Raw genomic sequence first — 14,341 nt, forward strand, 5'->3', positions numbered from 1 at the left:
TGCTTTCTTGATGTTGCTTCCTCCGGCCATTTTACATACTCGTACATTCCATGTACTGACGCTATTTGGCCTGCATCGTCTTATGATGCAGCGATAGGTACCAGAGATCATCAACCGGCGCTCCGTTGAAGATCCACTTACACTCCCAGCTAGTTGGTGAGTCCTCCTAGTTCCCGGAGGATATTGAGCCTTCTTGTACAGTTTTGTTGTTATTTCTTTTATTTTGATTGTTGGTAGCCATGGACTTGTCATTGGCACCTTTTAGACTTGGATAGAGGCTTCATAGACTGGAATGTGGGGAGGATGAACGATTATTTTGAGGAGTCTTATTTTTATGTGTTTGTTGAGATGATAAATGTTTGGCCTTCGGCCTCATATTGTGAATAACACTTTATTAATTAAGTTTCCGCTAAGAGAATGTGATTGAATGAAGGTGTGACTGGACCAGGTGGTTCGCTCGGAGGTCAGAGATGGCCTTTGAGTGCCGGTTACGTCTAGGGTACCTTCCCGGGGCGTGACAGAAGCATCCGACTTTAACAGTTCAATCCTCTTCTACATTTGGCGGCGTAGTTTGTTGGTTCGAGTATGGACTATACTCTTACCCAATTCGGTGCTCGATAATCCTCCCAAGACTTAATATGCTCATATCTATCAGGTGAGTAAAATACTCAAAATACTCATTGAGTCTCATTAGACTCTTTCAAATCAACTCATTTAGTCTCATTGGACTCTTTCAAAACTCAATCAACTCTGACCTCATTAGACCTTCTTTCAAATCGATTCATCTCAAATCATTAAACTCTTCTCTTTAAAATTGATACAATCTCAACTCAATCTCAAAAATCGACATTTTTAAAGTAAAAATGCTCAACACATTTATACTCATGTTCAAAATAATTAAAAGACTTCTCAAACTCAACTCATACTTAAACTCATTTTAAATCAAAGATGAAAATAATCATTCTTTAAACCCAAATAGTATATAGATAGTTTATGCAGAAATACTCACAAATCATTTACTTAAAACTCCTTCTCAAACCATAATTTGTTTTCAAAATGTTCATAAAGACTCCAATCAAATCAAATTATACAAATCACATATCACATAATCACATTAAACTCCAATCCATTTCACCTCAAACATCATCATCAACATACCCCTTCATCAATCATTCTACATATGTTAAATAACCACCATTCACATCATCATTCACACCATCATCAACATCATCATCCACATCACTATCAACCATCATCACCACATCATCATCAAACATCTACTCCACAATCCTTATTTTAATCCTATGTTCAATTTATAGAAACAAAGGGACATTCTTAACTATCCAATTTATTCTTTTCATTCCAATCAATACATATATACACAAAACCATCCATCTCAATCCTCAAGACAATTATGACAAAAGAAATCTCATCTTGGGTTCATGTGAATGAATACATGAATACATACTCTCAACAAAACTCAACTCAAGAATACCATCAATACCTATTAATCTATATACAAAGAACCATTTGTAGTCAATAATATGAAAGATGACTATTTAATAATTCAAGTCATGAAATCATCAATCAATTACTAGTATATAAAAATATTCTAGGGTTTAGGAAAAATTTTAAGAAAACCTTCCTAGAAGGTTCAAATCTTTCACAACTCCTATCCAACACATCTATGAGCATATGGAAGAACTCAATCAATATTTTAGGTTAGCCTTACATACCTTGCTTGAAGATCATCTCACCGGAAACCAAGACTTGACTTGAAGATCTTGAATCCTTGAGCTTTTGGAGGGCAAATCTTGTTGGAGATGTTTAGGAGAGAAGAGAGGATGAAGGTTAGGGTTTTTGGGAGGTGAGGAGGCTGAAAATAATCCTCCCAAAACGTTCCAAGTTGGGTATATATAATTAGGGAAAAAGTCTACTTTGCCCTTCCTAGAAAATCTAGAAAACTGGGCAAGAATCTTACTGGCGCTATAGTGGCGCATCGCGCCACTGCAGCGCCAAGTCCAAATAAGCTTAAAACTCTGCAAACCTAATAATGGCGCGCCGCGCCAGAGACCAAACTACTGAGGCTTTTTCCTAGCGCGATAGTGGCGCATCGCGCCACTACGGCGCCAAGCCCAGCATTCTTGCAGTTACAACCCAGACCTGAAATTCCGGCAGTACTAGTCTGTCTTAAGATAGTCATAACTTTTGACTCCGAACTCCAACAATTGAAATCTTGGTGGCGTTGGAAAAAAGACTCAAAGATCTTTAATTTGATAGGTCATGGGCCACCCAATTTGATATATTCTTGGGGACATGATCATTTGAAGTTGACCCTTACACTAACTCGTCCGAAAACTTAATCGATTGAGATTTTTTTGACTCGACTTGGCGTTAGAGATCCCTTATGACCCCTAAACACATCTAACACACTTCAAATACTTAGGAATTAATCCTAACTCATGTGTAAAATTTCAAGTCCTCCGGTCCGAGTCTACACTCACGTGAAGAAATATTCGAGTCTTTGCGAAAAAATTTCTGGGTTGTTACAAGTCTTCTTATAACGAGCTTGTCCACAAAACTTACAATTTTCTAATTCACTATCATTCTTGTAGAACAATATGTAGCCATTAACACAACAATGAATTCTATCATACGACAATCCTAACTTGGAAACCAATCTCTTTGCCTGATAGAAGTTCTTAGGTATGTTAAACTCAGGATTAACCAGTTCGTCCAAAAGATCAACCATCGAGTCCATAGCCGCATGAGGAACACTCCAATCTGATTTAATATTCATTAACCTGACTGCAATTGACAAAGCAAAATGCAAACTCTCTTCACATAGTGGACGACTAGCTTCTTCTAAATGTTGATAGAAGCATCTTGCTTCTTCATTAGGAGTTTCATCAAAATATTATTTGGATTCCATCCCACCTTGAACCCCGAACGCATCATTAACCATTTTATGAACTCTATCATGTTGAAATGTATAATGTTGAACTCTATCATGTAGAACCCTATCATGTTCAACACTAATTTGACCATGTGGTGCAAGCATTTTATATTCATCCACGGGCAGCAGATTATAAAATATATTATTCAATCCATCTATTTCTCCATGATCAACCCATACAAAATATCTAGGCTTAAATCCATTACCATACAAATGAACCATAACTATATCTGGATTAAAAATTTTCAAGCACCTACATTCACGACAAGGACACCTAACCAATCAATTTAGCTTAAAAACATCAAGTGTCATGGCATGATCGATAAAACTTCTTACACCGTCAATAAATTCAGGTTTCAAACCACCACCAACTTCATAATGCATGTTATACATCCACAAACGATGAACCATCTACAAAATTACATATATTCAAGCTTAATTAATTAGTTCATAAAGACTATAATTCATCGAGACTACAACTGACATTAACTCAAGTTATAGTTAATTAATTCATATAATAATTCAGTTCAAGTTATAATTAATTTAAGTAATAATTAATTAATTCATGTAATAATTAAGTTCAAGCTCTACTTAATTCAAATTGTAATTAATTCAAGTTATAATTAATTAATTCATATAATAATTAATTCAATTTATAATTAAGTTCAAGTTATAATTAAGTTCAAGTCCGAATTAATTCAAGTTATAATTAAGTTCAAGTTCTAATTAATTCAAGTTATAATTAAGTAATTCATATAATAATTCAGTTCAAGTTATAATTAATTTAAGTTATAATTAATTAATTCATGTAATAATTAAGTTCAAGCTCTACTTAATTCAAATTGTAATTAATTCAAGTTATAATTAATTAATTCATATAATAATTAATTCAATTTATAATTAAGTTCAAGTTCTAATTAATTCAAGTTATAATTAAGTTCAAGTTCTAATTAATTCAAGTTATAATTAAGTTCAAGTAATTAATTAATTCATGTTATAACTAAGTTCAAGTTCTAATTAATTCAAGTTATAATTAAGTTCAAGGTCTAATTAATTCTAGTTATAATTAAGTTCAATTTCTAATTAATTCAAGTTATAATTAAGTTCATATTCTAATTAATTCAAGTTATCATTAATTTCATGTTCTAATTAATTCAAGTTATAATTAATTTCAATTTCTAATTAATTCAAGTTATAATTAATTTCAATTTCTAATTAATTCAAGTTATAATTAAGTTTCAAACCTCATGACATTCAGGTTGAAGTTATAAATTAAAATATCCTAAAATTCAAGTATCTAAGTTATTTAAACTAGCTATAAAGTTTAAAGAGTTCAAAATTTATACAAACCTAAAAAATTTCTAAGTTTAATTTCAAAAGTACTAAAGTTCAACTTCATGACTTTAAATATCTAACTCTACTTAGCTTAATTAGTTCTAAAGTCTAAAGATTTCAAATATTATACAAACCTAAAGTTCAAAATTAGTATCTAAGTTATTCTAATTATAAGTTCTAAATTAAAGTCCTATATATAATTCAAGTATCCAATTTCCAATATTTTTCTAAGTTTCAAACTTCAAAATTTCCTCTATTCATGTATCTAAATTATTCTAAAGTTCAACATTAGCTTAATTAGTTCAAAAGGAAGTTTAACCTCAATAAGATTTCTAAAGTAAACAAAAATTTCAACTTCAAAGTTCTAATTAAGTTCAACTTCTAAATTTAAGTATCCTAAAATTCAAGTATCTAAATTATTCTAATTATAAGTTCTAAAGTCCTAAAACTCAAGCCTCTAATTAAGTTCCAATATTTTTCCTTAAGTTTCAAACTTCAAAACTTCCTAAATTACAATCCAATATACAAACAAACTACAATAAACTAAATGAAATAAACCAATTAAGTAACTACTAAATCACAAATTACTATCCAATTTACAATCTAATTCAAAAAACTCAAATCTAACTTAAAGCTTAAAATCAAAACTATAACTACATTCACTAATTTTACAATCCAATATACAAATAAACTACAACAAACTAAATGGCATAAACTAATTAACTAACTAACATCACAAATTACTAAAAAAATTACAATCTAATTCAACAACTCAAATCTAACATAAGCCCTACAATCAAAATTATAACTACATTCACTAATTTCACAATCCAATATACAAATGAACTACAACAAACTAAATGTAATCACCTAATTAACTAACTAACATCACAAATTACTAAAAAATTTACAATCTAATTCAACAACCCAAATCTAAATTAAGCCCTAAAATCAAAACTATAACTACATTTACTAATTTTACAATCCAATATATAAATAAACTACAACAAACTAAATGGCATAAACTAATTAACTAACTAACATCACAAATTACTAAAAAATTTACAATCTAATTCAACAACTCAAATCTAAATTAAGCCCTAAAATCAAAACTATAACTACATTCACTAATTTTACAATCCAATATACAAATGAACTACAACAAACTAAATGTAATCAACTAATTAACAAATGACAAATAAAAAAAATTAAAATTTAGTTTTAGGTTTAAGCCCTAACCTCTTAAAAATGAATAATAGTCCAAAATCTCCACAAGACGGCAGCAGCGGCGGTTGACTGACGGAGGACTGAGAAGGGGGTTGTGGGACGGCGGTGGGAGGCAACGGATTTAGAGAGAGGGCAGAGAGAAAAGAGAGTTTAGAGAGAGAGAAAAAACTGAAAAAAATACGTTCTGTGTTGAACATATTTAACAAAAAGCGACGGACAGCGTCTCTAAGTCCGTCGCTTTTAAAAAAATATTTGACCGCCATTTTGACCAAAAAGCGACGGACAAAGCGACACAGTCCGTCGCTATTTTAAATATGTTGACCAAATATTTTGACCAGTAGCGACGGACTTAGCGACCCAATCCTTCGCTACGTTAAAAAAAACTAACAAAAAATAAAAGCGACGGACGGCGTCATAATATTTAATTTATAAATAATTATTTTTTAATAAAATATATAAAATATTTATATAAAAGTAATATTTAATTTTAGCGGAAAAATCTGCCAAAATAAGCGACGGACTAGGCGTTATTGTCCGTCGCTCCTTTTAATTTATTTTTTTTTAAAAAAAACGACGGACAGCGTCGTTTTCTCCGTCGCATTTTATTTGCGACGTGGTCCGTCGCTTTTTGTTCTGTCGTTTTTTGGCAGTTTTTTAGTAGTGATTGATTCAGGCCCGGTGCCCTTTAATTTAGGCTATGTTATTCGAACTCTTAAAAAATATTACTACATTATCCAAAAAATGCAGTGCTTTAGGAGGATTCTAGCACCATTCAACATTGTCTAAATGTTCTCTAACAACTTGTTTGACAAGGAAGGAAAGGATAATATAGGAGAAAAGGACAGACATTATTTTCCTTTGGGACTTGGGAGGAAAATGACATTAAAGTTGTAACTTTTTCCCTTCATGTTTTTATTAAATAAGTGTCCCAGAGAAAAGTGTTTTCCTCTTCTTCTGTATAGTTGATTTGAGTTCGCAAAAATAAAATGTCCCTTGCCAAAATTCACAACTCACTAATCATTGGTGAACAAATATCTCCATTGCTATATAGCTTTTCTTGCAAGATATATGTCAATTCTCAATGTTGTAATCAACAAAATTCAACGAATATATATGAGGCTTTCTTTCGATGCATAATTTTTCATCTATAATTGTTTTAGTGTTGAAGCATAATTTAATAATTAAAACAGCTTCATTATTTAAATTTAAGATACTTTTCTTGGTTCTTCTAGTATTCAAAGACGTTGATTTTCTTTTTTTTTTATCTCAAAGGGACGCTAGGAATGTTCGCAGGGGTCATAAAAAAATCAAATCAATTTAGTCATTTTTTAAAATTATTAGAACCGAACCAAATATAATATACATTTATCAATTTGCTTGTTATCGATTTCAATTCGATTATAACCATACACAAAAAATAAAACAAAACAATTCATTTAAAAGAGAAAAACTTAACAATTCATTTAAAAAGAAAAATATAATTTCGGATCATTGAATTTACAAAAGTCTTCACTATGGCCAAGACGTAAATTTACCACTTTGACCTAGACAAAAAAGAGAAGTGACATTCCTTAGCAAGAACTATCATAGACACTGATATACATGAAAACCAATAAATAAATGCTCTCATCTTGGACATTTTGTTTTCATAAATAAATATAACTAAATTTTGATGAAAACATATATTAAATATTTAAAAATTGTTAATAAAAATATAATATATTATGTATATAATTTGTGGTTTCCATTATTTTTTAAATATTTTTGTACAAAATCAAAACCAACACCGAATCAAGTATTATGAATTTTTAAAAATGTAAAATCAAATCAAATTAAATTCAAAAAAAATTAGTTTATTAAATGGATTTTATTTGATTTTTCCATTTGAATAGAGCTATAAAAGTATGAATGGTTTTTCTACATCGGCGCGCGGAGGTCAAAAAAACATTCTAAGCTGGATGGCGTCTATGGGCGATATTGAAGGGCCATTGCCTAGGCCGATGACCTCCATAGCACTTTGGAGGGGTGACCGCCGGCCAGCTCAAGTGGTCCAGGAATCGCAGTTGGAGCGGGAACTTCAGCGAGCAGGTCAACAGGACGACATTGGTATGCCTTTTTCTTGTCGTTGAACTTGTGTGCCCTTTGTCATATCAACAAACAAGAAAATTGCTGGGCTTCTTCTAGATCTATTGAGGAAGTATCGCTTCTTGATACTAAATTGAGCTAGTATTGCGTGGTGGCGCAGTGGTTTGGGCTTGGGACTTCCATGTAGGAGGTCTCAAGCAAGGGGTTTGCCTTCTGGATTGGGCTCGTTACACCGAGCTTGCCATGATATAGGAGTGAGGGTTTTACCCTGTGTGCACCAAAAGGGTAGCGGCTGCGTGTTTCTCGTCATAAAAAAAAGATTTCATGTTTCTTGCATTTGATGTCTGTTACAATCTGTTGTTTTTGTGTTTCAGTTACCGTATTATTTCGTTGTTGTTACTGTTCCTTTTCTGGATGCCCTGTAGTGCTTTCCATATTAATTGACCTGTTTTATGAATAGAACTGCTAGTATCCTCATAAATTATTGGGTTTCTCTCTTTCCAGTCTATCCAACGTTTAACCCCTTATCTAGTCTCTGATTGCACTCAAAAAGTTGTTTCCTTGTGCTAAGATAACCTTTCAGATGCTGATTTTCTGCAGGGACCTTAGCATTTGATGCAGAATATAGTCGATGGTTAGAAGAACACAACATACACATTAATGAGTTAAGGACAGCTGTCAATTCACATGCAAGTGAGCCTGAACTGCGAAGTATTGTGGATAATGTCAATGCACATTACGATGAGGTCTTTAGGGTGAAAGGAAATGCAGCCAAGGCGGACGTATTCCATGTCTTGTCAGGGATGTGGAAAACCCCTGCCGAGCGGTGTTTTATGTGGATTGGTGGCTTCCGCCCCTCACAACTTCTTGAGGTGACCTCTTCTTGCTCTCATATGCGTGCAATTCTGCATCTGTTCTTCTATATTGCCCATCTAGACTTTCCTAGTATAGGATTATGAAAAGATATACTTCTTGATCATGTATGAAAAGGTCCTGTTGGTAGCAGTACTAATAAGTTCTTAGTAGTAAGTAGAACTTCAGTGATTTATGTTTGTGAAAATCTAGAATACTTGCTAAGGATTGGGTGGTTTCACTTTCCAAATGAATGAGGTGCCGTGCAGTGTACAATTGCATTTTATGTCACTATATTCTATAACACCATCGACTCCACTTGTGGGATTACACTGGATTTGTTGTTGCTGTTGTATCTTCTATAACACAATCGCTGTAGTTTCGTGACCTTGGATAGGTAAGGTCTGAGATTCTCCTTCAAATGGCACAGATTTGCAATTATTTGTATTGAAGCTCTTGATTTTCTTCTTGTGTTCACTGCATAATAGCATCTCTAAAGAGACCTGATTTCTAGAAGCAAAAGCTTGGATAAAATTGTGTGGTTATTTCTATCCATCCCGGACGAGGTTTCCTGAGCTTCTTCAGCTTGGTGATGTTAGCAGACTTCCAGTTGCATCTGATGTTAATGTGCTTTTACTCTGACCGTTCATGGTATTTTGTGCCGGAATTATATGAGTTCTGTACAACATGTTTGATTTCATTCGTGTCATTTTTTCATTTGTCATTCAGAAGTGGATAAATTAAGAACCTCTACTGTAGATATCACTCTTTGCTAAAGTTGAATACATCATAATTGTATAGTATAAGTTCAAAATGCTGTTTCTAAGCTGTAAACAAGTTTCTTTATAACCAATTATGTGTTATTTTAGTATTTTTCTCATTGTATGATTTCTTCGGTAATGCAGCTTCTAGTCAATCAGTTAGAGCCTCTGACTGAGCTGCAGTTAGCTGGCATTTACAGCTTGCAGCAATCATCTCATCAAGCTGAAGATGCTCTCTCACAAGGTATGGAGGCGTTGCAGCAATCCTTGGCGGAGACATTAGTCAACGGATCTCCTGCTACTGAAGGGTCATCAGGAGATGTAACTAATTATATGTGTCGAATGGCAATGGCTATGGGGAAACTAGGGACTCTTGAAGGTTTCCTGCGTCAGGTAAATCTATTTTTTCTTCTGCTTCCTATTCTTTATTTGTTTAAATTGTTTACGATGGATATTCTGCGAAAGCTCATTCAGTTGTTTGAACATATGGAAGTCGGGGGCAAGCAAAAGTTACTCTGGAGGTCTTGTAACAGCAAGTAGCGCTTTCACTGAAACTACATTATACGTCTTGTTTCTATTGATCTTTGAACTCTGGTACCTTGTCCTCTTTAATGTCCTTTAACGAGGTCATAAAATAGGCCAAAGTTTATGTTTGAAACCTCTAAAATCATCTGTAACTGCAAGTAGCGCCTTCACTGAAACTACAGTATATGTCTTGTTTCTATTGATGTTTGAACTCTGGGTGCCTTGTCATGTTTTATCTCCTTTAATGAGGTCATAAAATAGGCCAAAATTTATGTTTGAAAACGTTCTAAAATCATCAATTGGCCTTGTCATCTGCATACGTATCAATTGTATGATTCAAGATAGCCTTTCATGTTCATTTCGCTGTAGCAACTCCACGTTCAGAGATTTCTGGTTTGTTATATTAGTTTTATGTTGTCTCTGGAGGCAAAATACGTGAAGCTAAAAGTCTTTGCATCTTTCTGGCTCTTTTTACAGGCGGACAACCTGCGTCAACAAACATTGCAACATATGCATAGCATATTGACAACCAGACAATCAGCCCGTGCTCTTCTTGCAGTAAGTGAGTACTTCTCACGTCTTCGAGTTCTCAGTTCTCTTTGGCTTGCCAGACCACGAGAGCAATAAGTATGACATGCATCGCAATATTGACATGCATCGCAATATTCTACTGAAACTCGAATATACTACTTTGATACACTGGCCAGTGTATGAGATGCATCTAATTTGCTACATGTAAAGTGGTATTGTATGTGCTTGTGGAAGTGCAAAGATTGTGTTTTTTTTCTCTTGGTTTTGAGAATGCCAAAATTTTACTTTGTGAATTAGGAACCAATAATGTACCTGTGTTTTTAGCTTTACAAGGAAAAAAGTTCAGTTAGGGATTTTAAAACGTGCAATAGGTAATTATTAGATACTTTGAAAGTTTTATGCTGAAACAAATTATAGCATTTTATCATTTCCCCCTTCTCTATTTCTGCAAGAAATGTTAAAATCTGTTATTATTTATCTTCCATAAAAACAAAAAATGCATAAATTTATGCGAAAATCTCTCTCTCTCTCTCTCTCTCTGGATAAAAACTGTAGCAAGTATACTCTTTAAGATATTAAATGTCAAAAATGACCGTCAAATTAACAAGCACGTACAATTATTTACAAGTAGAAATATATTGTAAACAGCTTATATGGATGATTGTTATTTATTGTATTAAATTGTTTGTTTAAATACAAATTGTTACGTAAATTTATTGTATTGAATCGTTAAATCATCGTTATGTAACGACTTCATTTACAATCGATTTGGTATGATCGCTTTATCATCTTTTATCTCCTTTCATTTTATCTTTACTTATTATCTAATAATCTTATTTTATCTTTTATAGTATCTTTTTTTTAATAACAATTCTACCTTATATTCTATTTTTCTTGTAATAACGGAAAACATTGCAATGTACCAAGACATTGTATTCATCAAAACAACACAATACGATACATTATGAAATAATACGTAATTACCATCCAAACAAAATGTAAAAGCACTTGTTGAATCAAAGATACAATCCATCAAGTAGAAAAAGAAAAAACTGATTTAGAGGGATAAAACTCTCATGAGTTTCGTTCCACGTGGGCATCTAAGAGAAAACCGGAGCAAAAGCTGTAGCATAACTAATGGGCTGAGCTAGCCGGTCAACATACTTACCATGGACGGGGTCAATGGGTGATCAATAAAATTCATAGTCTAGGTTGGTGACTTTCATTGCACTTTGGAGGGGTGTTCGCTTAAGGTTGATCCAAGTGATTGAGCCTACGTTATAATTTGCCCTGCCCAATTCAAAGCCCAAACCTTTTTCCGTCCATCCTAATTTTCATTGAATGGTAAAGTTCTAGAATTTTAAATTATCAAATAAAGGCTGCATTAAGTTGGACAGGGCTATATTTGTTAATGTGAAGATTATGACACGTAAAATGAAATTTGAGATGAAAATACTAGTATTATTTGTAACTTCAAATAAGACACAAAAATTCAGTTCAGCAAAGCACTATCGTCAACATGTGTAATCTAGAGAAATGGTTTGCTTTGTAGGCTTGTTATGTATCGTTTCTCCTTATCCTTTTTGTTGGTCTTCAGTACTTGGTTGGAGTTAGTAAATACCAATTTTTTCTAATACACTCGATCAAACGACTCCTTAACCATTTATTAATGTTAGGAAATTATGAGCTCGTTGTAAATTGGTTTTAAAAAGTTGACAAGTATCAACGTAACGAACAATTGGTATGTCTGATAAAAATATATATGCTAATAAGCACTTTTATGTTAAAATGTAAAATACTAAAAATTCAAATGAATTGCGGGTTAATGTTAGGAAACTATGAGCTCGTTGTAAATTGGTTTAAAATAGTTGATAAATATCAACGTAATGAATAATTGGTGTGTCTGATAAAAATATATATGCTAATAAGAACTTTTATGTTAAAATGTAAAATACTACAAATTTAAATGTATTTCGTAATAAGGGATGAATGATGAAAATATAATGATGAAACATTTAAAAATTATTTCATAAATGTTTGATTTATAAGCATGTCTAGTGTTGTTATAAGTTTAGTCAAACGCCTAAACAAAAGTGTAAAGACAAGCTTCATTTTCAAAATTATGCTTGAATCACCGTGATGATTTTTTTTTTTATAACGAAATAACCTCAATAACTAGACCGATTCATGCGTAAAAATGTACTCCCTCTATCTCAATTTATGTGACACTTTTCATTTTTTGAGGGCGTCAAATAATTTAAATTTAACTGAGAATTTATGCATGAATCTTCAATTTTTTTGAAATTAAAATTTATATATTTGTAAACTGCGTAAAAAGTACTATAAGTAACAACAATTGACAACTACAAATATTTAAAAGATATATGAAAAATTTACGGTCAAAGATAAACTTGTTTGAATCTCGAAATTCGAAATGTGCCACATAAATTGAGAAGGAGAGAGTAATATAATAATTTATAAAAGACCAAAAATCCCCGTAAAGCAAAAATAATACTTGTCTGTTTTAATTAGGAGCGGGTGTTTGGTTCTTCGATGCGGTTTTGCTAAACAGTTCTTTGGTGTTCGATTTTTGAAAAAGTGTGCACTGTATTTCAAATCAAAATAGATTGGTTCGATTTTTTCAATTTCGGTTCAATTTATATCGGTGTTTTTAAAACGATTTTTCATTGCATATTGTTTGAGCTATTTTAAGTACTTCTCTACATCTTGGCTAATCTATTCCATATGCACCGAAGTAGTGCGGACATTTCATTTTCGATTCGGCATTTGTGTTGGATTCTTCAAAAATATACTATTTTTAGAGAATCTGACACACCCTCTGACATTTTTAAAGATTCCCAACAACATAGATATGCACACTTGCTTTATTAGTTTCTTTTGGAGGCCTCCTACAGTAAGCTAGAGAAGGTGAGACTGCATTTATTTTGCATTCTAAAGAGCTAAACTATACAAGTAATAGATGTTTGTTATCAAAATAAATTTCTTTAATCTAGATCTCCATACGAAGTTGCATTATTATGGAATCCTGAGTAGAATAAGAAAGTTGAAGGTAATCTTGTAAGAAACACTAAAGATATTTAAAGTTGTTAACCTTTCTTTTTTTACATGAAGATGAAAAGGCTTTTACAAGGGGAAGCAAGAAATTCAATTTCTGCAAGGGTAATGAGTTTTGCCTTCAATCAATTCGAGGTTGTAAAACTGCAAAAATAGATAAGTATGTTTGCTTCTTATCTAGAGAAGTGAGTCATCGAGTTTTCCTTTTTATGTCGAATAAACGGTTGGGGAATAGATTAAAATTTTATAATTAACGGTTTATTGGTGTGAGGTCGGATTATTAAATTTTCTTATCGGATAAATCGTTAACCCGTTAAGAATTACCATATACTTACACCTCTTTTTCAGTCTTTAGCCAATTGACATGAGTCTTTGACTTTAATTGTGTGCAATTCTGTAAAAATATTAGTCACCAAGTTGAAGCCAATACATCCTTGACTTTTGCTTTTATTGTATATCTTCTCTTTAATCAGCTCCACCCTTTCAATGTCAACTTAAGTTCTTTCTCGTTGTCAAATAGTCTATGAACTTCTTATAGGTTATACGATACACCGCCCAATAACCGTCCAATAATTGGTAATCCATTACCGAACCAACCGATATCTTATAGGTTGACTAGCGGATTAGTAAATTTAAAAATCGATATCTGATAGGCCAAACCGTTGAGTGAAATTATCCGTCCAATCCGGCAGACAAGTAGTCCCTATTTTTAACATCATCCTGCCTTCTCAAAAGTTAATTTTTCTAGTAACTATGCAAATTTTGTGGATAGTGGACATAATTTAATATTTACTTGGTTTCCGGCAACAAAATGCAAAGGTGTGATGCGAACTTTCTTCCTTCTTCTTTGTGTCGGTTTCTTTATTTTTAATCTTTGTAGACTAACTTTAAAGTATGCAGGTTTTTGAAGATCTTTTTATGGTGGAACATATCTACATTTGTGACATTTAGAAGCTATATGCTAGAGGTGGTGTCTCTTCAGAAGTTTCACTTT

General features: G+C 32.6%; 1 protein-coding gene and 1 pseudogene across 1 annotated transcript; both read left to right on the forward strand.

Moving 5' to 3' along the window:
- The first annotated feature begins 7,426 nt into the window (after nt 1-7,426).
- LOC129876492 (TGACG-sequence-specific DNA-binding protein TGA-2.1-like) lies at nt 7,427-10,699 on the forward strand. The gene is made up of 4 exons (XM_055951944.1): nt 7,427-7,624; nt 8,204-8,475; nt 9,361-9,609; nt 10,219-10,699. The coding sequence occupies exons 1-4, from the start codon at nt 7,477-7,479 to the stop codon at nt 10,366-10,368; spliced, it is 819 nt and encodes a 272-aa protein (XP_055807919.1). The 5' UTR covers nt 7,427-7,476; the 3' UTR covers nt 10,369-10,699.
- A 733-nt stretch (nt 10,700-11,432) lies between these two features.
- LOC129877960 (U1 spliceosomal RNA) lies at nt 11,433-11,562 on the forward strand (annotated as a pseudogene).
- The last annotated feature ends 2,779 nt before the right edge of the window (nt 11,563-14,341 follow it).

This window comes from Solanum dulcamara, chromosome 12 (genome assembly GCF_947179165.1).
Source record: "Solanum dulcamara chromosome 12, daSolDulc1.2, whole genome shotgun sequence".
Lineage (NCBI taxonomy): Eukaryota > Viridiplantae > Streptophyta > Magnoliopsida > Solanales > Solanaceae > Solanum > Solanum dulcamara.

Coding starts and splice junctions, on each gene's coding strand:
- LOC129876492 (XM_055951944.1), top strand. CDS start 7,477: ATGGCGTCTATGGGCGATATTGAAGGGCCATTGCCTAGGCCGATGACC. Junction 7,625..8,203: donor AGGTCAACAGGACGACATTG/GTATGCCTTTTT, acceptor GATTTTCTGCAG/GGACCTTAGCATTTGATGCA. Junction 9,610..10,218: donor TTGAAGGTTTCCTGCGTCAG/GTAAATCTATTT, acceptor CTCTTTTTACAG/GCGGACAACCTGCGTCAACA.